At 39.4% G+C, this 24,369-nt stretch overlaps 1 protein-coding gene and 1 pseudogene across 5 annotated transcripts in view; one reads left to right on the top strand and one right to left on the bottom strand.

Annotated features, from left to right (window-relative positions):
• The window catches only part of OSBPL9 (oxysterol binding protein like 9), a 170,792-nt gene that overhangs the window by 91,978 nt on the left and 54,445 nt on the right, over positions 1 to 24,369 (top strand). Inside the window, exon 1 of one of the 5 annotated variants that reach the window (XM_087445951.1) lies at positions 15,206 to 15,354. The exons of 3 other annotated variants lie outside the window; for them this stretch is intronic. In XM_087445951.1, the coding sequence (XP_087302077.1) occupies positions 15,328 to 15,354 (27 nt within the window). In that variant the 5' untranslated portion in view covers positions 15,206 to 15,327. Of the gene's footprint in view, positions 1 to 15,205; positions 15,484 to 24,369 lie in introns of those variants that run through there. One more of the 5 variants, XM_087445952.1, reaches the window with a different exon arrangement.
• On the bottom strand, positions 18,073 to 18,574 carry LOC101405360 (H/ACA ribonucleoprotein complex subunit 3 pseudogene; annotated as a pseudogene).

Here is a 24,369-nt window from a genome sequence, read left to right as displayed (position 1 = left end):
TGGTAAGGTGGTTGCAGCAATTTCAGCTGCCCATTGTAGGAACTCCAAGTTCATAGGACCATAATACGATTAATAGGATTAATGCTGATCACCTTAATCAGTCATTTTCCCAATCCTGACCAGTCATAATTTCACAGTCATACGCTCCACTCCTGGAGCTGGGATGTTATCTGCTTCACTAGAAACACATTGCTGGTAGGGTAGAAGGTGGTCTCCCCAAGCAAAATAGGGAAAAAAAGATGCTGGGTGACAAAAACAACAAATGTCTACTCTACCATACTGAAGATAGTTTTCTATGTTTATTCTCCAATGAAAGAGCTTATATTGTGGCATACAGAGGATTTTGTTTTGATTATTTTGATTTATAGGATTGAATTGTAGAAAACTGATGTTTTATAACCCTTTCTCTCTACTTATCTTTGTCCTATACCAGGAATTGGCTTGATTAGACAAGATAGTATAGGGCATCCCAGCTCCTACAAGATGAAGTGTTCAAATAGAGGCTTAAAAAAATTATTCGAGGATGTGGTTATTAAGAGACTGTAAGAAATGAATATGGAATTGAACTATGAGATATACAAGTTACTGTATGAGCTATGCCTTTTAAAAGCAACTTCATAATTTCTATAGGTTTCTTTTTAATTTAGGCAGTTTTATAAATGACTGTGGCATCATTTCAGCAAATTTGTGATTCAGTAAGAAGATACGTGTTTTAAGAATCATATTAGACTGAATGTGGCAGATGAGATTCCCTTCACAGTTGGTTAGACTGACATTCAAGTCTCTCTATGATCTATTCTCAGCCTGCTTTTCTAGACATTTCTGCCACTATACCCCTACATAAACCTTCTGCCAGTGTGCTGCTGCTTGCTTGCTTTCCTCTGAACTCATCTTTTCATTTCATTTTTTTTTTAAATTTTTTAAATTTATTTATTTTTCCCCCAAAGCCCCAGTAGATGGTTGTATGTCATAGCTGCACATCCTGCTAGTTGCTGTATGTGGGACACGGCCTCAGCATGGCCGGAGAAGCAGTGCATCAGTGCGCGCCTGGGATCCCAACCTGGGCCGCCAGGAGCAGAGCACATGCACTTAATCACTAAGCCACGGGGCTGGCCCCATCTTTTCATTTCTGATCTTCACATTCTTGCTCGTGATGTTCTGTCTCTGAAATGCCATCTGCCTTTATTTACTGCCCCTTTTCTTCAAGCCCATTTCGGAACTGACCTCTTCTGGGTCACTTCCCTGACTGACCCCTCCTCCCCCACCCCCAAACTCAAAGTGATCTCTTTTCTTTGAATGCCATACTTGTTGCACAATTCACTAAGTCCTTATCATACTCTTCTTTGTCTTTTAAAGTATATATGGGCCGGCCCCGTGGCTTAGCGGTTGAGTGCGCGCGCTCTGCTGCTGGCGGCCCGGGTTCGGATCCCGGGCGCGCACCGACGCACCGCTTCTCTGGCCCTGCTGAGGCCGCGTCCCACATACAGCAACTAGAAGGAAGTGCAGCTATGACATACAACTATCTACTGGGGCTTTGGGGGAAAAAAATAAATAAATAAAATTATAAAAAAAAAAAAGTATATATAACTTCCCACCTTAGGATGCAGATTCCTTAAGATCAGGTGCCTAATTTGATCCAATTTTGGAATTTATGAGCTTTTGCTAAGAAGAGAGCTTACATGTTTTTGGGAATAACAAGACGAAAAAGATAAATTTGAGAAATCTTAAACTCTGATAGCTTTGATATTTTAAAATAGATGTAATACAAAAGAATTCTTTATATATTTTTTTCTAAAGTTCATGCAGAAGATAGAACATTTAGAAATATGTAATTAAATGTTAATTTGACTGGTAAAAAAGTAAAGATTCTCTTCCCAGAGATAGTGAAGTCTGGTAAAGAACTTGACTCTGGAGCCAGAATGCCTTGGTTTGTATCTCATCGCCACCACTTACATTTACCTCTTGACATTGAACTTACTCTGAGTTCCAGTGTCCTCATCTGTAGAATGAGGATAATAAAACCTTATTTTGTAGGGTTGTTTTGATGATTAAATGGGTTAAATGCAGATTTGTTGTAATAATACCTATCTATAGTAAGAACTTGATAAATGCTAGCTACCATTACTACAACAACTACTTTTACCATTCCCACTCCCGTTAATTGGCATTCTAAATAGTGCTCAATGACTGTTAATTAAATGAAGAAATAATTGAAGAAATTAACAGACAAACAGATGATGTGTCGGTTGTTTTTCCATTGCTGTTTACTGAGTACTCTGAGATTTATAACATACTGTTTGGTATTGTGGAGTAGGCACTCATGGAGCTCTCTTCCAAATGGGCGTGAAATTGAATTTCATCTCCACTTTAGCCATTAAACTGTACTGCTTTGACCTTGTCATTACTAAGAGCTGCACCACCTCCAAAATATTGAATTTAAAAGTGTTTTCTCTTTGACCACAATTTTCTTACCTTCATCCTCTTCTAGCACTTTACTTCTTCTGAACTTTTCTCCTTTCGTTTTGGTCTAAGCTCTACTTCTCCATTTTTCCTGGCCGTTTAGTACCTTTCTAGTTTTGCTTTTCTCATTCCCCAGTGTAGACGTTATGGTCTGCTTCTTTGACATTGATTTTGCTATCACCTTTAAAATTTCTTGTCACTGGGTGTTTTGTGCAGTATACCATTCTGGTTTCCATGCCCCAGAGCCCCCATTGTCTGGTTTCTCTGCTTCTAGTACTGTGAGGTCACCAAATTGAGATGGCTTTATCTATTACAATTTAAATTTTGTCTAACTTTAATTGGATTTCTATAACTATTTAATAGTCGTCTTATTGACTTTTTTTTGATTTTCAATTAAATCCCCACAGTGGAATCTTTTTCATTAGTGTTCAGTATCTAATACTGCCTGCTCCCTTCTTTATAAAAAAAGGTCTCTCTTCTTCTTCAGCAGTTCTTAGTGACTTCACCTATACTTTCTTTCTCTGCTTACATATTTCAAAGAAAAAATTATTCTCACTCTTTCCCAAAGTTAACACTATACTCATACTCTTGACTGCATGATGTTTCCTTTGAGACTGTGACCTTCTCTATCAGCCACTACTGTTTTCATGGATTCAGCTAAAACTTGTGTATAGATGACTCTTCCTCCCCTCTCTTCCCCTCCATTTTTATCTCTCTTTTGATATTTAGCTTTAGTCTTTCCTTTTGAATTTTGCCAGTTAGCTGTCTCCCTGGAACTCAGCCTCAGCATGGATAAAACTGAGCTTATCTCCTTCCTCCTCAAACCCATCTCTTTATCCCATTTTTCTGTTTCTGTTAATGACAGCATTATTCTCTGAGCCACTGAGGTTTGAAAGTTGAGAGTCCTCTTAGGTGATAACTTCTAACCTGCCAAACCTGGAGACTCTTTTTTTCTTTTCTTTTGTTTTTTTTATAGAATCACTCACACTCCTCCACTCATTTGACTATCATTTTTGTTACCTCTTGCCACCTCTATTTCTAGTGCCCTCCTAATATTCTTGAATTTATTCTCCTCTTTATCCTATAAATGAGCAACTATAATTAATGATCTTAAGACATCCACAACTGTGAAAAACCTGTAATGGTTTACATTTGCCTGTAGGATGAAGTAAAACTTCTTTTTTTTTTTTGTGAGGAAGATCAGCCCTGAGCTAACATCCATGCCAATCCTCCTCTTTTTGCTGAGGAAGACCAGCCCTAAGCTAACATCCGTGCCCATCTTCCTCCACTTTATGTGTGACGCCACCAAGCATGGCCTGAAGAGCAGTGCGTCAGTGTGTGCCCGGGATCTGAACCCGGGCTGCCAGCAGTGGAGCAGGAGCACTTAACCGCTATGCCACGGGGCCGGCCCCCCCGAAGTAAAACTTCTTATTAGGGGATTTCAGGCTCTCTTTGATTTGACCCCAGCCTACCTTTCCACTTCCTGTCCCTACATGTACCTGATGCTCCACATAGAAATCGCTTCTGATTCCATGCTTCTGCTCATGCTACTCTTAAGTCCTCACCATCCCCACTCCTCAAATTTGCCTCTGTAAGACTCATTCCAATCATTCAAGACCCAGTGCACATATTACCTTTTCATTTCATTTTTTCTTATCACTGTAATAAAAAGTAGTATCTTACGTCCTTAACCTCTGCTATAATTCCCACTTCTGTTTTAGCCCATATAACATTCTGCTTTGTAATAATACATAATAGTAGCAACTAATATTTGAGCACTTTTTATGTGCCAGGAACTGTGTGGGCTTTACAGGCATTATCTCTTTTAACGATACCTTATTATTTAACTCATCTCCCACTTGAGATTATAAGTTTCATGAGGCTAGAGAGAATCTATCTTATTGATAGTATGTTTCCCATATTACCTTTGCAAAACCTAGCTGGCACTGTCCAAGCTTCTGAATATGGTTTAGGAGGCAGTATATTATAGTAAAAAATCTTTAGAGCTAGGCTGACCAGGACTTGGGTCCTGGCTCTGCCCTCTTACCAGCTGTGTAATCTCAAGTAAGTACTTAATTACTCTTAAACCTCTTTTAAACTTTACCTGATCTTTAAAGGTAGGTATAAAACCTCAGTAAAGTAGTTGTGGTAAGATCTTACACCTTGTACATAGAAGGTACTCATAAATATTAGTTCCGTTCTTCCTTCCATTCTGATTAACCCTAAATTCATCTGGAGCATCTCTTTTCCCTTTCCTTCTATCTTTCCTCTGTTCTTTTCTTTTCCTATTGTTCCTGCTCCTCTGTGGGTATCTGCAGATTGCAATTAGGATAGTCTGAGGATGGGAGAAGACAACTACAATCTTCTCTCTCCTTTGAATTGCTCTCGAAGTTGAGATTCCAGTAGTCATTCTAAACTTGTTGCATGTTAGCTTGTGGTATCTTTTCATGTATTTACACCCAACTAAATTAGGACACTCCTTGAAGAGAGGCCAGAGAGGCTGCTGAGCCTCTTAATCCCCTCTTCTTAGCCTGTAAGAGGCATTCAGTGGATATTTGATGATACTGATTAAGGGAGGGAAACCTTTTAGATTCTTTATTTACCCTACTAAGCTTTAGTACAAACCAAATGCTGAGAGGTTGCCAAGGAAGGGATTGATCACTGGAAGAAGACAGGATTTTACATCCTGTAGGTTTTGCAGCATCCTGTATTTTTTTTTTTTTTTTTTAAAGATTTTATTTATTTATTTTTTCCCCCTAAAGCCCCAGTAGATAGTTGTATGTCATAGCTGCACATCCTTCTAGTTGCTGTACGTGGGACTCGGCCTCAGGATGGACGGAGAAGTGGTGCCTCGGTGCGCGCCCGGGATCCGAACCCGGGCCACCAGCATCGGAGCGTGCGCACTTAACCACCAAGCCACGGGGCCAGCCCAGCATCCTGTATTATACAAAGTATAATGAATTATTGCCGCTTGTCTGGATATCATACAGGTGTAAAAATCAGTTTTGTAAATTTGGGCCCATTTTAGAAAAAACTCTTGCAAGCCCAGAATTCCAATGTTTAAAGTATTATATCATGATGTTATTTAATGTGGACAAACATAGGGGCCGGCCCCGTGGCTTAGCGGTTAAGTGCGCGCTCTCCACTACTGGCGGCCCAGGTTCAGATCCCGGGCGCGCCCCGACACACCGCTTCTCCGGCCATACTGAGGCCGCGTCTCACGTACAGCAACTAGAAGGATGTGCAACTATGACATACAACTATCTACTGGGGCTTTGGGGAAAAAAAAAAAAGGAGGAGGATTGGCAATATATGTTAGCTCAGAGCCGGTCTTCCTCACCAAAAAAAATAAAATAATGTGGACAAACATAAAGCTAGGTATGAACTTCTTAGGTTTAAAATCTTATAGAACTAACTATATATCCAAAAGAAAATTGCAAATTAAATACAAACAAAACACAAAGTAATAAAATCTAAATTAACATTAATGTGATGAATGATATTATCTTGCTAAAAGTAGGTTACTACTTACAATGTGAAAATGGTACTGCCTGTTAGGGTATAGAATCGTTTTAAGTTTGGCATGCATACACTACTGTGTGGAATATGATGACTCTGTCTTCTCCCCACTTTTCTCTGTTCTAACTACTGGGAAACCTTCCTTAGTACAGCATGTGCTATGAGGTCATTTGGCCTTCACTTCACACATATGTTATTTTCGTGGTCAAGGCTCTTCTGTGACAAGTAGTAGTACTTCATGCCAACTTGATTATAAACAAAAACATGGGCAGTGAAATAACTTGGTAGCATTTGGATTTAGGGTTGACACTGAGCTGATTCAGTGTGTGGTTATACTAATTTTTGTAGGTTATCAGAAATGAAAACACAGAAGATTGTGGTAGAGACTTTTTTAGATCCCCATTTGAAAACTCTCATGTAGATGTTTAATTGAGTAGTATAGATCTTTAAGTTTTCTACTCTTATGCTATAAATGAATTGATATTTTAAAAAATTTTATACTAAATGGCTTCTGTGATTATTCTTTGGGCCAAGAAATTGGGCTATAATTGTCCTTGTTGTCTAAGTTTACGTAGGCCACGATAGATTGTATCTTTGGTGGTTATCAAATTGGAATTTCATTCCTACTGTCTTATAATTTTATAATTTTTGTCCTTTGCTTTTTGTTCACTGTCCATTGGCTTTGATCTCAAGCCTCTAGAGAGAAAGGACATGATACTTGTGTAAGAATATGGCTGAAGGAAATAGGGAGGGCTGGTAGAAACCTCACCAGAAATGTCAGTGAATCTGTGGGTGAATGGGTAAAACATCATTATAAATAAAGGAGATGTGATAGAATTCAGATTGCAAATCATTATCGAGGCTGGAAAAAAATAGAGCCATTCTGAAGCCTTTCTTCAAAATTAGATACTTTGATAATTGCGTATGTGCCAAACTTTGACTGTAGACAAACACAAATTTGGTATTTAAGGTGCAATTTAGTATAGTGGCTGAGAAATTAATCTTTAGTATTAGGATACCTTGATTCTACCCTCTTTTCTATAATGGCTTATATGTCTAACTGGGTAGCTAAGATTATAGTCAGGCATCCCTTAACGACGGGGATACGTTCTGAGAAAAGCGTCGTTAGGCGATTTTTGTCGTTGTGCAAACATCATAGAATGTACTTACACAAACCTAGATGGTAGAGCCTGCTACACACCTAGGCCATATGGTACTAATCTTATGGGACCACTGTCGTACGTGCGGTCCACCATTGACCGAGATGTCATTGTGCAGCACATGACTGTAATAGAAATCTGTTGAGTGTTTTTCTTGTGTGTTAAGCTACTTCACTGAAGATTAGTTTTTTGAACATACATTTCAATTCCTCAATATATAAAGACTTGTTTAGTACCACTGTATTGTTTACCCTGGCCTCATTAGATTTTATTTTTGTATCGTATAGAAAAATAGATATGTTTATTTTCCTCCCTTGAAGCCCTTTGTTTCCCAAAGGAAATGATTGCAATAAAGCTGTGTCACTGCTTCCACAGGTAAAGTGGTATGGAGAAGTAGCCAGTTGCTTGGGTTTCCTATAACAAAGGAAAATTCCCCTAAGGGCTGTTGCCAATGTCATTGCTATTACTGAGGGCAGATGAATTTCTGGCTCCTAAATTGGAATTTAGGATTCTAGGATTCCTTTTTTTAATCAATTCTATTTTACTAGTGGTAGCCCATCTATTTTGAACTCTTGGAAAACAACTAAGAACAGATGGTCTAGTTTTATAGATGTTTAAGGTTATTCCTTTAATTCCCAGTTATTTTAACTGTGTTGTTATGGAAATCTTTTAGAACTTATTATATATTTTCCTGCTTTCTCTTTATACAAATAAGGTTTAAAAGTTAAAAAAAAAAGTAGGCCATGCTCAATTCAGAACATATAGAGAATACAGAAAAGTTATTTATCTAGTTAATAAAAAACAGTTAAATATTTATCGAACACTTAATGTGTTCCGTGCGCTATACTAGTTGTAGAGGATATAATTGTGAATAAATGACATATTGTCTTTCTCTTTATGGAGCTCAGTCTAGTATAAAGAAGAAAATAAAAATCATGAGGATTGGATTTTTGAAAAACTACAATAAAGCAATGACATAAGTAAGTCATGTTCTAAAAAATTTTAAACTATATAGAAGTATATAATATAAAAGCAATAGCTTTTCCCACACCTTTCTTTAGAGATAAACACATAGTTCTCATTTGTTAACTTCCTAATCCTAATGTAAAGTCAGAGTGCATAAAAGCTGGAACATGTAAAAGAAGAGTAGGCAAAAGACCTGAACAGACATTTCTCCAAAGAAGATATACAGATGGCCAACAGGCACATGAAAAGATGTTCAACATTATTAACTCTCAGGGAAATGCAAATCAAAACTACAATGAGATATCACCTCATGCCCGTCAGAATGGCTATAATTAACAAGACAGGAAACAACAAGCATTGGAGAGGGCGTGGAGAGAAGGGAACTCTCATACACTGCTGGTGGGAGTGCAAACTGGTGCAGCCACTATGGAAAACAGTATGGAGAGTCCTCAAAAAATTAAGGATAGAACTACCATACGATCCCACTATTCCACTGCTGGGTATTTATCCAAAGAACTTGAAAACACCAATGCGTAAAGATACATGCACCCCTGTGTTCATTGCAGCGTTATTCACAATAGCCAAGACTTGGAAGCAACCTAAGTGCCCATCAAGGGACGAATGGATAAAGAAGATGTGGTATATATACACAATGGAATACTACTCAGCCATAAGAAACGATGAAATCCAGCCATTTGTGACAACATGGATGGACATTGAGAGTATTATGCAAAGTGAAATAAGTCAGAGGGAGACGGTCAAATACCATATGATCTCACTCATTAAGTAGTAGATAATAACAACCACAAACAAACACACAGAGACAGAGATTGAATTGGTGGTTAGCGGGGGGTGGGTGGGGCGAAAGGGATAATTAGGCACATGCGTGTGTTGATGGATTGTAATTAATATTTGGGTGGTGAACATGAGAACATGATGTAATCCATGCAGAAATAAAAAAATATATGTAAAAAAACCATAAAAGAAAATAAATAAATAAAAATGAAGAGTAATTACACAATACAAAGCCATCTCACCCATTTGTGGCAAGGAGTTGTGTACCTTCCAACCATTTTTGGCAACTCCTGTATTTTTTGTGTGTGTGAGGAAGATCAGCCCTGAGGTAACATCCATGCCAATCTTCCTCTTTTTGCTGAGGAAGACCGGCCCGGGGCTAACATCTGTGCCCATCTTCCTCCACGATATATGGGATGCCGCCAAAGCATGGCCTGACAAGCGGTGCATTGGTGCGCACCCCAGATCCAAACCGCAGCCGCCAGCAGCGGAGCAGGCGCGCTTAACCGCTACACCACTGGCCCGGCCCCCCAACCCATGTATTTTTAGTGAAATCTACAAGTTGTTTCAGAAGAAAGTTAAGTGACCAATGCAGAATTTTACCTGTAAAAATTGGGGCAATAGTACCTATCTAATATAATTGTAAATTTTAAATGGTACTTAAGGGCCGGCCCTGTGGCTTGGCGGTTAAGTGCGCGCGCTCCGCTGCTGACGGCCTGGGTTCGGATCCCAGGCGTGCACCGACGCACCGCTTCTCCGGCCATGCTGAGGCCGCGTCCCACATGCAGCAGCTGGAGGGATGTGCAGCTATGACATACAACTATCTACTGGGGCTTTAAGGGGAAAAAAATAAATAAATAAAAATCTTTAAATGGTACTTAAAAGACTCATAGAAAAACGGCCCTCTGCTGCTCCGCTTTCTCTGTTCTGCTTGCTAGACTAGCCATTTTCAATCTTTTTAGCTGTTTATGCTGCTGTTTTCATAGTATAATACCTAGCATTTCATTCATTCAACAGACATTTATTAAGCACCTCATACATGCCAGTCCCTGTGTGAGGAGATGCTAAAGATTCAGTGGTGAACAAGGCAGTACACTATCATAGTCGTTGTGGGATTTATAGAGAGTGTTCATTCCTAACCTTGAACCAAATATTTCTCTTTTGATAATGCATTGGGAATTGCAAATAATTTACAAACAAACTTTTGGAACATGGTTGCCTTGATCATAAGGTAGGGACTGCTTCTACCATATGCCAAGTGGTGTATTTATTCCATCTGGCCAGAAGTTTCTATGTGGAAATTTATTGGCTACCTTTAGTTTTGAGACTTCTGGGTATACTGGTCAGACAAAATAGTGGAGCTATATATTCTCCTTCCAAGAGTTGTCTTTTAATGTTATCTGCTCCAGTCATTTGGCCTGAATTACTAAGCAGATTCCTAGGGAAACTATGATTTTTTTTTTTTCTCTATTTTTGCTTCTTTCTGTTTCTTCTCTTGCTACCAAAAGTATTTGTCATCTATATCTGAGATGACATCAGAGAAGAATGTGATTTGTAGGTAAACATTATTGGGCTGTCTAGCAGAAATAGTATCTTTGAAAGTAGTACGTGACTTCTATATAGTAAAAAGTTTCTTTTCATCTTAATAACTCTGGGTAAAGTTCGCCTATTTTTTACTTAATAGACTTCTTGCCATTTTAACAACTCCCTCACCCTGAACCTTAGTGTTTTGATTTTTCTCAGATTGTTTTTTATACTTCTTAATCACCATATTGTATTCTTCATCTTGACAACAACAAAAAACAGGTACCAATTTAATTTAATCACTTAGTAGCCTTAGTTATGTAGTTCAGGGATAAGTATTGAAGATTTTTTTGATACATGGGTTGGAAATCAGTTGTCATATCTGAGTGTAAGGCATCGGTCACTTAACTTCCTTCTGAAACAACTTGTAGATTTCTTTAAAAACACTTGAGTTGCCAAATTTGCTTAGAAGTCTTACAGCTTCTTGGCATAAAATGGGTAAAGTTGCCTTATATTGTGTAATTTTCATTTTATTTTATTTTATTTTATTTTTTTTTTTTTAAAGATTTTATTTATTCAGTTTTTTTCCCCCCAAAGCCCCAGCAGACAGTTGTATGTCATAGGTTCACATCCTTTTAGTTGCTGTACGTGGGACTCGGCCTCACGTTGGACGGAGAAGTGGTGCCTCGGGGCGCTCCCGGGATCCGAACCCAGGCCGCCAGCATCAGAGTGCGCGCACTTAACCGCTAAGCCACGGAGCCGGCCCAATAATTTTCATTTTAAATGCTACATCTTTTATGCACACTAACTTTACACTAGGATTGGGAAAATGAGAACTATATGTCTATAACAAACAGTTATCTTTAGTATGAAACTCTGAAAAGGTAGACTTTAGACTGTAGCTCTGACCTTTTTAAATATGTAACTAGAACATAGATGTTTATATATATGCAGTTGAGGAAAACTCAATATTATTGTTGAGAGACTGTCATAAATCATATTCTCTATTGCCATTACCTCCAATCTTAACACTTAAACCTATCAATAAAACAACTAATGATAGGGGCCAGCCCCGTGGCATAGTGGTTAAGTCCGGCACACTCCGCTTCGGTGGCCCAAGTTCTCGGGTTCAGATCTCAGGCGTGGACCCACACCACTTATCAAGCCGTGTGGTGGCGGCAACCCACATACAAAATAGAGGAGGACTGGCACAATTGTTAGCTCAGGGCTGATCTTCCTCAAGCCAAAAAAAAAAAACAAAACAAAACAAACTAATGATAATTGAGTCCACTAAACTTTTCCTACAACTTAACTATTTACACTATACTATCAAAAATGATGGTGCATTAGATTTTGAAACTACTGACCCCTGATGATGATGATGTGAGATTTGGAGAACACTTTAAAAGAAAATCTGACACTTTGGTAGGTACTATTAAATACAAAGTCCTTGATGACCCCATAGGTCTTTCTGTCTAGTTGGGGAGATAAGACATAAGCACATGAAAGAACTAGTAAGCAAGAATCATATAAATAAGTATTATGTTTCTTATAGGGTCAAACAGTACAGTATGTAGGCAGAATTAGAGATGTAGGCTTTTTTCCCCCCTGGCCTGGAGAACTGTTTGGTCAGCTAATACGGAATTAAGTCCTGTAGGCTGCACAGGCACAAAATGAACTGTTAGAAAAGCAGATATTAAAGGAAAATTTAAAAGGGAGGGTAGACATTGACCTTCTCCATCTGGCAAAATTAATGTATTTTTTCTCCCTCACTGTTTATAGTTTAATTGATATTTATCATAGAATTGATGTCTATTTTCAGAATCTATTACCATAGGAAATCCATTATGAGCATACCTCATTTTATTGTGCTTCGCAGATATTGCATTTTTTACAAGATCCTCCAGCAAAAAGATTACAACTTGCTCAAGGCTCACATGATGGTTAGCAATTTTTAGCAATAAAGTATTTTTTAATTAAAGTTTGTACTTTTCTTAGACATAATGCTGTTGCACTTAAAGACTATAGTATAGTGTAAACATAACTTTTTTTTTTACATCTAGAAAATAGGGTTTTATTTAGTGGAAAATGATTAGTCTGGTATTTTTTTTTTTTAATTTTTTGTTTATTGCAGTAACATTGGTTTATAACATTGTAAAAATTTCAGGTGTACATCATTGTACATCTATTTCTGCACAGACTACATCATGTTCACCACCAAAATACTAATTACAACCCATCACCACACACATGTACCGAATTATCCCTTTCACCCTCCTCCCTCCCCCCTTCCCCTCTGGTAACCACCAATCCAATCTCTGTCCCTATGTGTTTGTTTATTGTTGTTATTATCTACTACTTAATGAAGGAAATCATACGGTATTTGACCTTCTCCCTCTGACTTATTTCACTTTGCATTATACCCTCAATGTCCATCCATGTTGTCACATATAACTTTTATATGCTCTTGGAAACCAGAAAATTTGTGTGACTTGCTTTATTGCGATATTAGCTTTATGGCAGTGGTCTGGAACTGAACTCACAATATCTCTGAGGTATGCCTGTGTTGAACACCTAATATGTGCCAGGCATTTGGCTAAATATGAGGATATGATGTTGAACAAAATCATATAAGATCCTTGCCTCATATACAGTCTAGTGGTGAACATAAACATTAATCAAAGAATAATGCAAATAGATAGAAGGCAGGGCAGTGGTTAGTGGGATCAACTGCTTTAGGGGCACAAGGGAAATTTTGGGGTGATAGAAATGTTCTGTCTTAATTGTGGTGGTCACGTGTGCATACATTTATCAAAATATATTGAACTGTACATGTAAAATGGATGCATTTTATTGTATGTAAATTATAACTCAATAAAGATGATTAAAAAGAAGATTAACTCAAATACATGTAAAATTATAACTATGATAAGTTTAACAAAGGAGAGGTGCATGGGCTATGAGAACATAAAATAGGAAGAATTCACATAGGCAGGGAGGAAATGATGATGAGTAGGAGTAAATTAAGTGAGGGGTGGGGACTGGTGTCAAGGGGACAGTGAAAAGACAGAAATCACAGCATGTGCCAAGGCCTTGAGGTTGGAAGGTCTGTGGCAAATTGAAGAAACTTGAAAAGGCCATTGTGTGGAGGGCAGAAAATAAGGGAGTGCAAGGTGTAAGATGGAGCTAGGATGTAGGTAGGGCTAAACTTTGCAGGCCATTGTTAAAGATTGAGTTGTATCCTAAGCATAATGGAAAGCAGTTGAAGTTCTTTAATTAGGGGGGAGGAGGATGATGATGTGGTAATGCAATTGGTTTTGGAAATACTTCTGTGGCTACAGTGTTGAGAATGAGTTGGAGGAGTTAGGGTAGATTCAGGGAGCCTTTACTAAGGAGATTATTGCAAGAGGCCAGAACCTGTAATTGGGTGGTGGTAATGGAGAGAGGTGGACAGGATTGAGAATGTATTTAGGAGGTAAAAATGACAGAAGTTGGTAAAGAATTGAATGTAGAATGAAGGAGGCGTCAAGGATGGCTAGGTTATGGTTTGCGTGTTAGAGTGGATGGTAGTGGTTTTTCATTAACTGAGATGTAGGGAGAACTGAAAGAAGATTTGGCTTTTGAGGAGTGGGTGCGGGAAGAAGAGAGTGCGTTTGGTATTGGATATTTTGGAAATTTTTACATAAACAAAGCGAAGGTATCTTTGACACTGAATGCAGCAAGCCTTTATTGAGACTTTTGTGCAGCGTGCACTATGCTGGGTGTTGTACGGGGTACCAGTAGAGCTACAAAAATTAATTAAATGCCTAAGAGTTTAGTAGCGTTAAAGGTATATAGACAACTGTAAGGAAAAATTGTAAGAGCAGAAAAGAAAATTGTCCTCCAGATCAGTAAGTTCACCTTTTATGTCTGTGATTTCCTGCATTTTTGGGTATTTTCTGTCGAAGTCCTCTAAGCCCGAACTTTTGATCTAATTTGAAGTTATGCCATTTGGATTCCTGAAGCATCTTCATAAGCCACCTACATTCCTTATGGAGCTGTGGCACAACAGCAGGCCCACGATGTTTCACTGGATTAATAAAATAAAGCAGGCACCCATGCTTTTGTTTATTGATATAGTATCTCTTCCTCCCCTCACTCCCTCCCCCTTCTTCCACTTCTCCACCACGCGACACAAACAACTTTCCGGAAGTAAGCAAAAGCAGTTATCAAGATGAGACTTGGCTCCACAGCTGCCAAAATATTGGGGATGGCAGGCTAGAAGCCAGTGGGTGTAGGTGAAGCACGTCTGTGTCTGTGACCGGGTCCTTCCCCAGTCGCCACCCAGTGGGAATCCCCGGGGCCAGTGCCCCGAAGCCAAGCTGAGCTCCGTTGAGCTACGACCTCCCTTTCCTGGGGGCGGCGTTGGCGCGGTGGGGTGGCGGCTGCGTGCCCAGAGGCACAGGTCCCGGCGCGGGCGCGGTCGCAAGGTGAGCCCTTAGGGCCCGCAGGGAGCCTGCTGGGTCGTGTCTGGGCTGGGGACCAGGGAGGAGGGCCTTCCGCGTCTGCGCCTGCTGCTGCCAGCCCCACCCGGGGGTGGCCTGCTCCCTTCCGCTCTCCACCCCAAAATTGGCCCAACCGCCAATCGTCAGCGCTCACCTCCCCTACAGCAGGTGACCCATGGCCAATCGCCAGGGGTCTCGTTACCGGGAGCCGGCAGCGCCAGCCAATCGGGGAGGCCTCTAGGCCCGGGCGGAGGCGGGGCTGGGAGAGGAGTGAGGTGGTGGACTGGGGGACTGGCTGAACCTGGCTGGACGGACTGCGCCGCAGGCCGGGATTCCGGCCGAGGGAGGAGAAAAAGGGGTACTCGGAAGAGGCCCCCTGCTCCCTCCCCTGGAGGCACAGAGGGCGGGGGCCTTGGCGAATGGCTTTCTTGCTGGCCAGTTGCGGAGTGAGTAGACCCCGAGGGTCTGGGAGAGGGGCCGGCCCCCACCTCTGAGCCCCAGGGGTCCGTGTTGCCGGCCCCGGCCGTGGGCGCGCAGGTCGCTCTCTCCCCGCCTCCTTCCCGCTGCCCTGTGGGGTGAGTAGGTCAACGTGGCCGCTGGGGCCCTCTCTTCGCGGGCAGCTCGCCTCACTTCCTCCGCTGAGATGGGTTGGAGGCTGAGGCTAGGGCCCTCCTGTTCCACCGAGAGATCATTCGCCACCAAACCAGATTTTGGAGTGAATCTCTTCCCCTTTTTTGATTTGTATTTGTGGAACTCTGTTTTCCTTTCCAAAGCTGTGTCAAAATATTTTAAACACAAAAGTTGAGGATTCTCTTAATGTGAAAGCTTAATTTTGACCAGTTGCTCATTAATAGATTCTCCAGTTGCAGGCCAAATATTTTTTGTTTTATTTTTGGCACTGTGTTCTTTCCTGGGCCAGTATTTTTGTGTGTAATAATTATGGATGCTATTATTTGTGAATATGTGTGTGGGGAGGGAGGTGGTTTATGCTCTTTGGGTAGCTTGTGCAAAAATATTGGAAACTTTGGATGAGGATCACATAAAAACTGAAGGGAAAGGTTTAGATCTGAGCGCAGCTTAGTTATGGAAGATTGAGTATAATAAATAGACGAGGAAGCATGTTTTAATCATCATGCTTCTTTTTGTGGCATTAATACTGTACTTCACAAGTATTTTTGTTATAAAACGTTGAGAGATGTATTGAACAAGAAAACTTTGCTGGTTTAAAGTAACATTTGGTTTTGCTTGTTGATTAAACTGTTTATGTTTAGCTATGTTCAGGTAATTAAAAACAAGTCAAGTAATTACTTCTAATTTTCAGTGGAAAAGCTGGGAGGGTTCTTGAAATAGTAGTTGCAGTTTTAAGAGCTTTTGTAGTGAAGTTTAATTGGAAATTCTCATCTGCTGTGAATCATCTCTCAACACTGCCTGTATTGAACTGAGTAGGTGATAAAGCCCTTTAATGAATAGTGTAACATCTGTCATTTACTTCTACTTAGAAAAATATTTTTTAAACTTTTACTTTTTGTGCAGCCCTGCAAGAGACAACTTAAATAAAAATATTATATTACCTTTCCTAGGCTAGGGAAGATACAGACCACTAAAAATCAGATTTTTAGTCTGAGAGCTTAAATGGGAAAAAAGAAAGATAACGGAGAAGCTGGATTTGTTTCTCAAGTGTCCTGAGTTTCGTTTTGACAGAGATCACATTATTCTTAAAGTGCCCCTCAGTAAATACTAGGCTGCAAAGGCTGTTGGTCACTCCACTTTGATATTTCTAAAGTTCTAGGTGTTATTGTTTTTTTTTAATGTGAAAACATTGTATTCTGTAGTAGTCGAACGACTCAGCCATCCCCAGTTGATAGGAAGATCAGCAGAGACTTTATTTCAGTGTAAGTTTGGTTCAACGAGGAAAGAGCATAGTGATATTATCATATTCTGCTGACTGGAAATCAGACAGTTGCATGGTTTGCAGTCTATTGCTTGAGAAAGAGGATATCAGACTTTAATTCTAAAAAGCAAATTCTAGGATGTCCCCTGAGATGTGTCGAGTTCTGTCAGTATCTAAACTTCATGATGTTGAGTGATAACTGATGTGTATGGAAAGTCCATAGAAAAAAACAGTTTTCATGATTATTGTAATGCACTTAGCCTCAAATTATATTTGGGAAGATTTTTCAATAAAGGTTTAAACAAGATTATGTTTGAAAGTCTAGTTCTTAGGCTGAAATGTAATTAAGCCAAGTATCTTTCCCTAAATATTTTAATTAATTGAAGTTCCACCACACACAGGCGATGAGTCATTTAGAGCCGTTTTCTGTCTCCAGTCACCAGGTACTGTTAATTTTGTCTTAGTAATATCTCTTGAATTTGGCCTCTCTTTTCCACATGATAATGCTTTAATTCAGGCCCTCATCATCTCTCACCTAGGCTTTTGCAGAACCTTTTCTTAACTAGATTTTTGCAAAACCTAACTAGTCCCCCTGTCACTGGACTCCCTTTACCCATACTCTTTACTCAAAATCAGATCCAACTGAGTCTCTCCTGCACTTAAAAATCTATTTTGGCTCCCCTCTTGCCAAGGTCCAGCTGCCTGACATGTCCTTCCAGGCCCTTCACAACCTGGTCCCAATTTCTCTTGATTCTGGACTCAGCTGCAGGTGCTCTACCCAAGGCATCCACTCTAGCACTGTGACCTGTTAGTTACTTAGAACATTCTATAGCCTCTCATAGCTCTTTGTCCTTTCACAGCCTTTCCCTCTTGCTTCGAGTTATAATTGTTAGAATTCTGTCAAGTGATAAACCTCTTTCTTCCTTTAACATGGTTTGTGTGTGACTTTGTTTAATATCTTCCTTCAGGCAGAGTGAGAGTTGCTCTTGTCTTTGGTTAGTGCTACAGCATGTTCATATCGTTATATTACAGCCTTCACTAAGTTTATTGTAAATTTTTTGTTCACATGTCTGACTCTTGCATTAGACTGTAACCTAGAGATCAGAGGTCCTTACTCATCTTTGTATCCCCAGGGCCTTTGTCCCTAGTCAGTGGTTGGCACATAGTAGGTGCTCAAGGAATGCTTGTTAAATGATCAAAATATGTGACTTATTCATGTCTGTGTGTGCAAACCCTTGGCACACTCCTCGGTTATACTGGAGTTAGGTTTTTTTTTTTTCCTTCAAATCATTTTAATAACTTGGCAGTGACTGAAAACATGAAAAGAAGATTCAAACTTGTTCCCTTTAAGGGAGATGCTACCATGATTGCCTCACACAAGCATGATCAAAAGCAATGATGAGACCGGATTCCACAGAGCAAGGGTGGTCAGAAGGCCTCAAGGCTCACAGATTGAAGAGCGTGGTTTCGGAAAGTCTCTTGAGGGGTAGCAGGCGGCAGAAGACACACGAAATTTAAGGGACTCTCAGAGGACAGGGCGCGGTTGCTGGGTCATGAGCACCTTGAAGCGTTTCTTGATGGTGATTCGGTGTCAAGAGTATTTGTTGTCTGGGGAGAACTGAGCAGGATGGGCCGAGCAGGTCTGTTGTCCCACAGGGTCAAGCTTCTTAAGCGTATAGACCCGGTCTCCCTGCTCGTTGAGATAATACTGGAGGAACATGATCAGACTACAGCCAGAACTTCCAACACCGTGCGCAGCTCCATCCAACAGACCGCCTCACGTGTTTTGGAGTTAGGTTTATCCCTGTGATTTAGAAATGTTTTCTAAGTCACCAAGCTCCCTGGTTGCTACCAAGCTTGCAAGGCAGGATTGGAGAAAATGTTCAGAAACAATGTTACAAATGGTGAGCAGATTCCCAGGCAAGAGGACACCCCCCCACCCCTTGCAAATCTACGTGACCTCTACTGTAGTTGAAAAAATACTAATGGCTGTACCAGCATAAATTGGTTCTGTGGTAGTATCATAGGAAAAAGAAGGCTAGAGAAATGAAGGGGACTGCTTGTAAGGGGTGAAATTTGAGCTCATTCCAGATTAGGTAATGATAATTATATTTGCTATTACCTGTATTGTCCTTAAAGATGTCCTTTGAGGATGATAGTACCTGACACATAATGGATATTCAATAAATATTTGTGTCATGAATGAATTGTAGTGGTTGCCGTGGGTGTGGGTGTGGGTGGGGTGGTGGGGAGGGAGAGAGAAAGACTTGGAGTTCATTTATGTCTGGAGACACCTTTAAGAACCTTGCTTCTTTGCTGTATTGACTGAGCAACTCATTTTGTTTTTTCAGAAATATGCCACTTCAACCAAGTTATTCTGCTTACTTGGTTGTTTCTTTGCATTCTCCGCATTCCGGAGCCTGTTTTTAAATCTGGCTGCATTAGTCTTTCTCATTCAGTTTCAAGGTTACACTAAATGATAACGGTTTGCTTGGGTTTTAACATTCTTTGTGATTCCATGGAGGACTTGGCTGCAGTTGGAACCTGTAAGTTGTTATTGTCTTTGTTTAAACAAAATTAATCTTTTTCCAAAGGTGAATAAGTGGACCAGGTTTTTCTAATATGCTGAGGTATTGACTTACCTGGTGAACATGGTTACCTGGAGATATTGGCTTTGCAGAATCGTAGAACTGGAAGGAATCTTAAAGTTTGAATTCAGCCTCTACCTCTTTTTATAGTGGTGGAAACAGTCTCAGTGAATTCCAGTTCAGCTACTCATTTTGATTTACTTTCAGATTCAGCATCTGAATCTGAAAAATATCATCTTCTGTCCTTCTGCAAGAGAATATTGTTCCTCAGTGGGCCTTGTGCTTTTCAGCCCTCTTTGTACTTAATACTAGCTCCTCAGTCTGGGAGCATGCCTTTTCTGGTTATTCTACATTTTCCTGCAGATTCATTCTTGGCCCTTCTCTGCTTTCTGTTCCAGGAGGCTAACTTTTACAGCCTATGTCACCTGGGGTCCTTTATCTTCTGGCTTTTGGTTGGGTTTAGCCAATGGGAGGCAGCGACAGAAGATGGAAGGAAAAAAAGAAAGAACCTGTGAGGTATTTATTCCTCCTGCTCCTTCTCTGCTTTGGTGCATTTCTAGCAGTGGCAATGTCCTACACCTAGGGTCTCCTGTGAGTAGCTCCTCCTCTGATTGGCCTCTGGTGCCATTTCCTTCCTTGGTCCTTCAGGCTTGAGGTGGTGAGGGCTTCCTGCTGTTCCTAATTCCTGGATTCATCAGCATCCCTTGTTAGTTTCCTTAACCTTGCCCTCATTTCTCTAGTCACTTCATTAAAGAAAAGTTCAAACATTCCATCTGATTGTGCTGTTTCCACCCAGGCCCACTGCTGTAATACTTTTCTCCTCCCCATCTCTGTCCAAATCCTGGCACTCTAAAATGCTACCTCTGTGAAACCTTTCTCATCCTCTTAACTTATCCTTTGAATTTCTTGGTACCTTTCTCATAACACTTATTTTACCATGCTTGAATCAGTTACTTGTAGACGGATATTTATCTCCTTTAATAGATTTGAAACTCTTAGGGCAGGGTCTGTATCTTCTTTATCTTGGCATCCCCAAAGCATCCAGCATAGTGCCATAGTCATAAGAGATGCCTAATGAACACATCATTATTGTAATACTGAATTCTAAGGCCAGAGTAGTATGTGTTAAAGCTCAGGAGTATGTGCTCATGAGAAGATTTGGCTCAAGAGAATGAGTTTTTAGAGGGACAAGTCAATTGTCATTGCCTAATCTGGCTTCTTGTACTGCTTGTACAGTACAATGTCTTTCTTCTATTCAGTTTCTTTTTTTCTTAAAAACTTTTAATTAGACTTAAAAAAAAATTCAGCATCCAGGGGCCGGCCCAGTGGCGCAAGCAGTTAAGTGTGCGCGCTCTGCTGCAGCAGCCCGGGTTCACTGGTTCGGATCCCGGGAGCGCACCAACGCACTGCTTGTCAAGCCATGCTGTGGCGGCGTCCCATGTAAAGTGGAGGAAGATGGGCACGGATGTTAGCCCAGGGCCAGTCTTCCTCAGCAAAAAAGAGGAGGATTGGCAGATGTTAGCACAGGGCTCATCTCACCAAAAAACAAAAAAAAGAAAATTCAGCATCCATACTTGTAATATAATAAATCCTTTATAATAACTGAGTTATTTATGCTTTTTTCATGAGTACTCTGGTTTATATCTGCAAGAACTTCTTGTTCTTTGACTAAATGTTTAAATGCTAACAGGTAGACTCATTTCAGAATGCCTTAATTCACTCACTTTTGTTGAGCACTTGCTATAAACCAACCGCTAGCCTAGGGGATACAGTAGAGAGCAAAACAAAGTCTGTCCTCATATCTTTCTAGTCTTATTTTAGACCATCTTGATAGATTCCTGACAACAGTTAAACTAAATCATGGTAATTTTGGATTACGCTTTTAGCAGCTTGAGCAAAAACTGAACCTGTTTCCTTCAAACTGTTTGATATTCACTGGCAGCAAAAATCAGATACACAAAAACTGCTTTGGCATATACAATTTTTAAGGGATAAATGTGAAACCAATTATAGAATCTATTCTTTTCAATTCAGGGTTGTTTTTTGTTCTCTTGTGCTTGGTTGGTTCTTGTGAGATATAAGCCTTTTAGTATTGATTGTCTATTGGTCTGACTAGTTTATCATTTAGCTCCCCTTGGATGTTGTTTCATTTTCAATGTGTTATACTTTGCTACACAGATCCAGTTTTATTAGAGAAATATATCAGGTTTTCTTTTTGAAAACATTTTGTAGTCAAATTTTCAACAAGCTTTATGCTACGTATATGAGCATTCTTCAGTTATTTCAAAACTTGAACTATTAAAATACTCGGTATAAGTATTCATGTGTTTAATGTGAATTTCTCCTGGTTATGTGTAGAGCAAATTTCCAGGAAACTTTCCTAAAACTTTTGTTTCTGGTAGACCCTTAAATAGTGAGACTTTTTGCTTACCAAAATGCTGTTAAGCTGAATAAGAGGCAGTAGTCTGAGGCTGGGGAGGGTAGAATGTATTTTTTTCATTCCACACTAGTAAGCCACTCAGAGCTTATTTGGATCTTAGAATGACTTAACCTATGACTTTTAATAAAGATATTCCTGGTAGTCTGACCAACTAGTGTGTGAAAAGAAAAGCTTTGGCTGATTACCAACACCACATGGTGAAACAATGCTTTGTTAGGGGGAGTGATGTAGTGGGTGTTTTTGTTTTTTGAGTTTGCTTTCTTGAATGTTGACTCATGATCATATTATTGACAGGAAGGATGTAGAAAGAAGTTTAGGTATTCTGCTTTGTTTTACTGGCCATTTTTCTCCTCAGCATTTATTCCAGTATAGTGGTGATTGCTAATTTTTAAGTGCTTTTTTTTGCAAGTTTGTGCTTTATCTGTAAATGATGTTATAAATTTGTTAAGCTACATTTTATTTTGCTTGGAAAGGTGTAGCTGAGCAGCTTCAGCGTTGCCAAATTTACTCTCTTAAGACATTTCAGCATTTTAATTTTAATTTTAAAAGAATAATGCTGATGATTTTTGCAAGCTAAAACAGTTATAAAATTTTTGAAAAATATTTATAACCTGCATAGTTTCTGAATATGTTTTACTCCAAGCTTTTTTTTTTTTTTTGTGAGGAAGATCAGCCCTGAGCTAACATCCATGCTAATCCTCCTCTTTTTGCTGAGGAAGACTGGCTCTGAGCTAACATCTATTGCCAATCCTCCTCCTTTTTTTTTTTCCCCCAAAGCCCCAGTAGATAGTTGTAGGTCATAGTTGCACATCCTTCTAGTTGCTGTGTGTGGGACGCAGCCTCAGCATGGCCGGAGAAGCAGTGCGTCGGTGCACACCCAGGATCCGAACCCAGGCCTCCAGTAGCGGAGCGCGAGTGCTTAACCGCTAAGCCACGGGGCCGGCCCTTCATGCTTTTGATTTTAAGTTAAATAAATGAATGCATACTTATAAAAAATAATCAAACAACGTGAATGTATAAAGTAAAAACTAAAGGAGTCCTTGTCTCAAATGCCCCTTTTCCTCAGTCTCGCTCCCCAGGGATAATATATGCATTTCATGTGTTTTGTTTCATGTGATTTATTTCACATTGTGTGTGTGTGTGTGTGTAAATAAAATAACTTTTTAAAAATGTAACTTCTATGTTATTCGTGTCTCCACTTATCTAGCATAAGGTAAGCACTCAGTTAATGTTAATTGACTTGAATTCTGGTGTCTGTTTTATTTCTGTAGTTTGCTTTCTACATTCAGAGCCTGTAAATTCATGTTTCATTTTTGTTCTTTTGTTTTAGTCATTTGCTGCATTTTGAAACCTCTCAGGCAATCTTATATGCCTTCCAGGCATTTATATCTCTAAAATGCTAGTTATATCCTTTATAGAGAGGGAGAACATATAATTTATTGTCCAAACGGGGCCACTTTTGAGAGTGAGGAGGCTGCTAATAATTTTGTTGAGACAACAGGGATAAACGGACTGTCCCAGACAAACTAGGATATATGGTCATCCTGTTTATAAACTTCAGGTTTTGTTTGTTTTATTTAGTTTCAACAATAACATTTTTACATGACTATTGAATAAATTGGGAGTTGGAAAGACAAGCTATCAATGATTTAAATAGAGGAAAATGGTACAAATCCCAAACCTTTTTTGTACAGTTGTTTGAGTAACCAAATATTAGTATTTTGTCCTATAAATCAGGGTTACATAACAGTGCCAGTATTAGATGAAGAGATCCTGAAGAGTAAGCAGTTGAGCTGAGTTAGGATTAAAGGTCATGAATTTTGGCACTGGTGTCTGTACCTAATGCCTGTTGGACAAAGCACTTCTTTTCTGTCCCAACTATATGAGCAATTCAGATTTGTTTTGTGATTTTTTTTTAAAAAACAGAAACTTAATAATATGCATAAACTATTTTCTTTGTAAATTTAAAGATAGGAGGGGTTCTATTTTTCAAACAACTAATGTATTTTCAAAAATCAGATTATATTATAGAAAAAAAAAGACTATATTGTTTGACTCTTTGTGACCAAGTTAATAATTCAGTACCATTTAACTTTCGTGGTTCAGGCATAATACCCAATACTTTTCTGAACATCTCACGTGAAATTTTATTCTGATCTATTTTCCAAGACTGTATTACCACTTGTTTTGTCTATTGCTCATACCTTTTTTATTACTATTATCTATTATCTTCTTTTGAGTTCATCACCTTACTGTTTGTTTTCCTTTTTTAAAGGAATGTTAAATACAATTTAACTTAACACTTATATCCTTTTTTTGTGATTATAGATCTCTGTTAAAATTGCATGTGTTTTATGGTATTATCTAGTTATTAATTCATTTTGTTCTTATCCTTCAAATATTCATTGAACACCTTCTATATGTTAGGCACTAGTTTAGAGGGCCTGGGGATATAGTGGTGAATCCTGGTTATTTACAATTACAAATTATGAAGAGGAAGTAGAACACCTACTATTGTGTTACTTTACGCATATTATTTCAT

Source organism: Ceratotherium simum, chromosome 22, assembly GCF_057802395.1.
Source record: "Ceratotherium simum simum isolate JZ-2026a chromosome 22, ASM5780239v1, whole genome shotgun sequence".
Taxonomy (NCBI): domain Eukaryota; kingdom Metazoa; phylum Chordata; class Mammalia; order Perissodactyla; family Rhinocerotidae; genus Ceratotherium; species Ceratotherium simum.
Note: the sequence above shows the minus strand (reverse complement) of the source record. Positions and strands in the feature narration are given on the sequence as shown.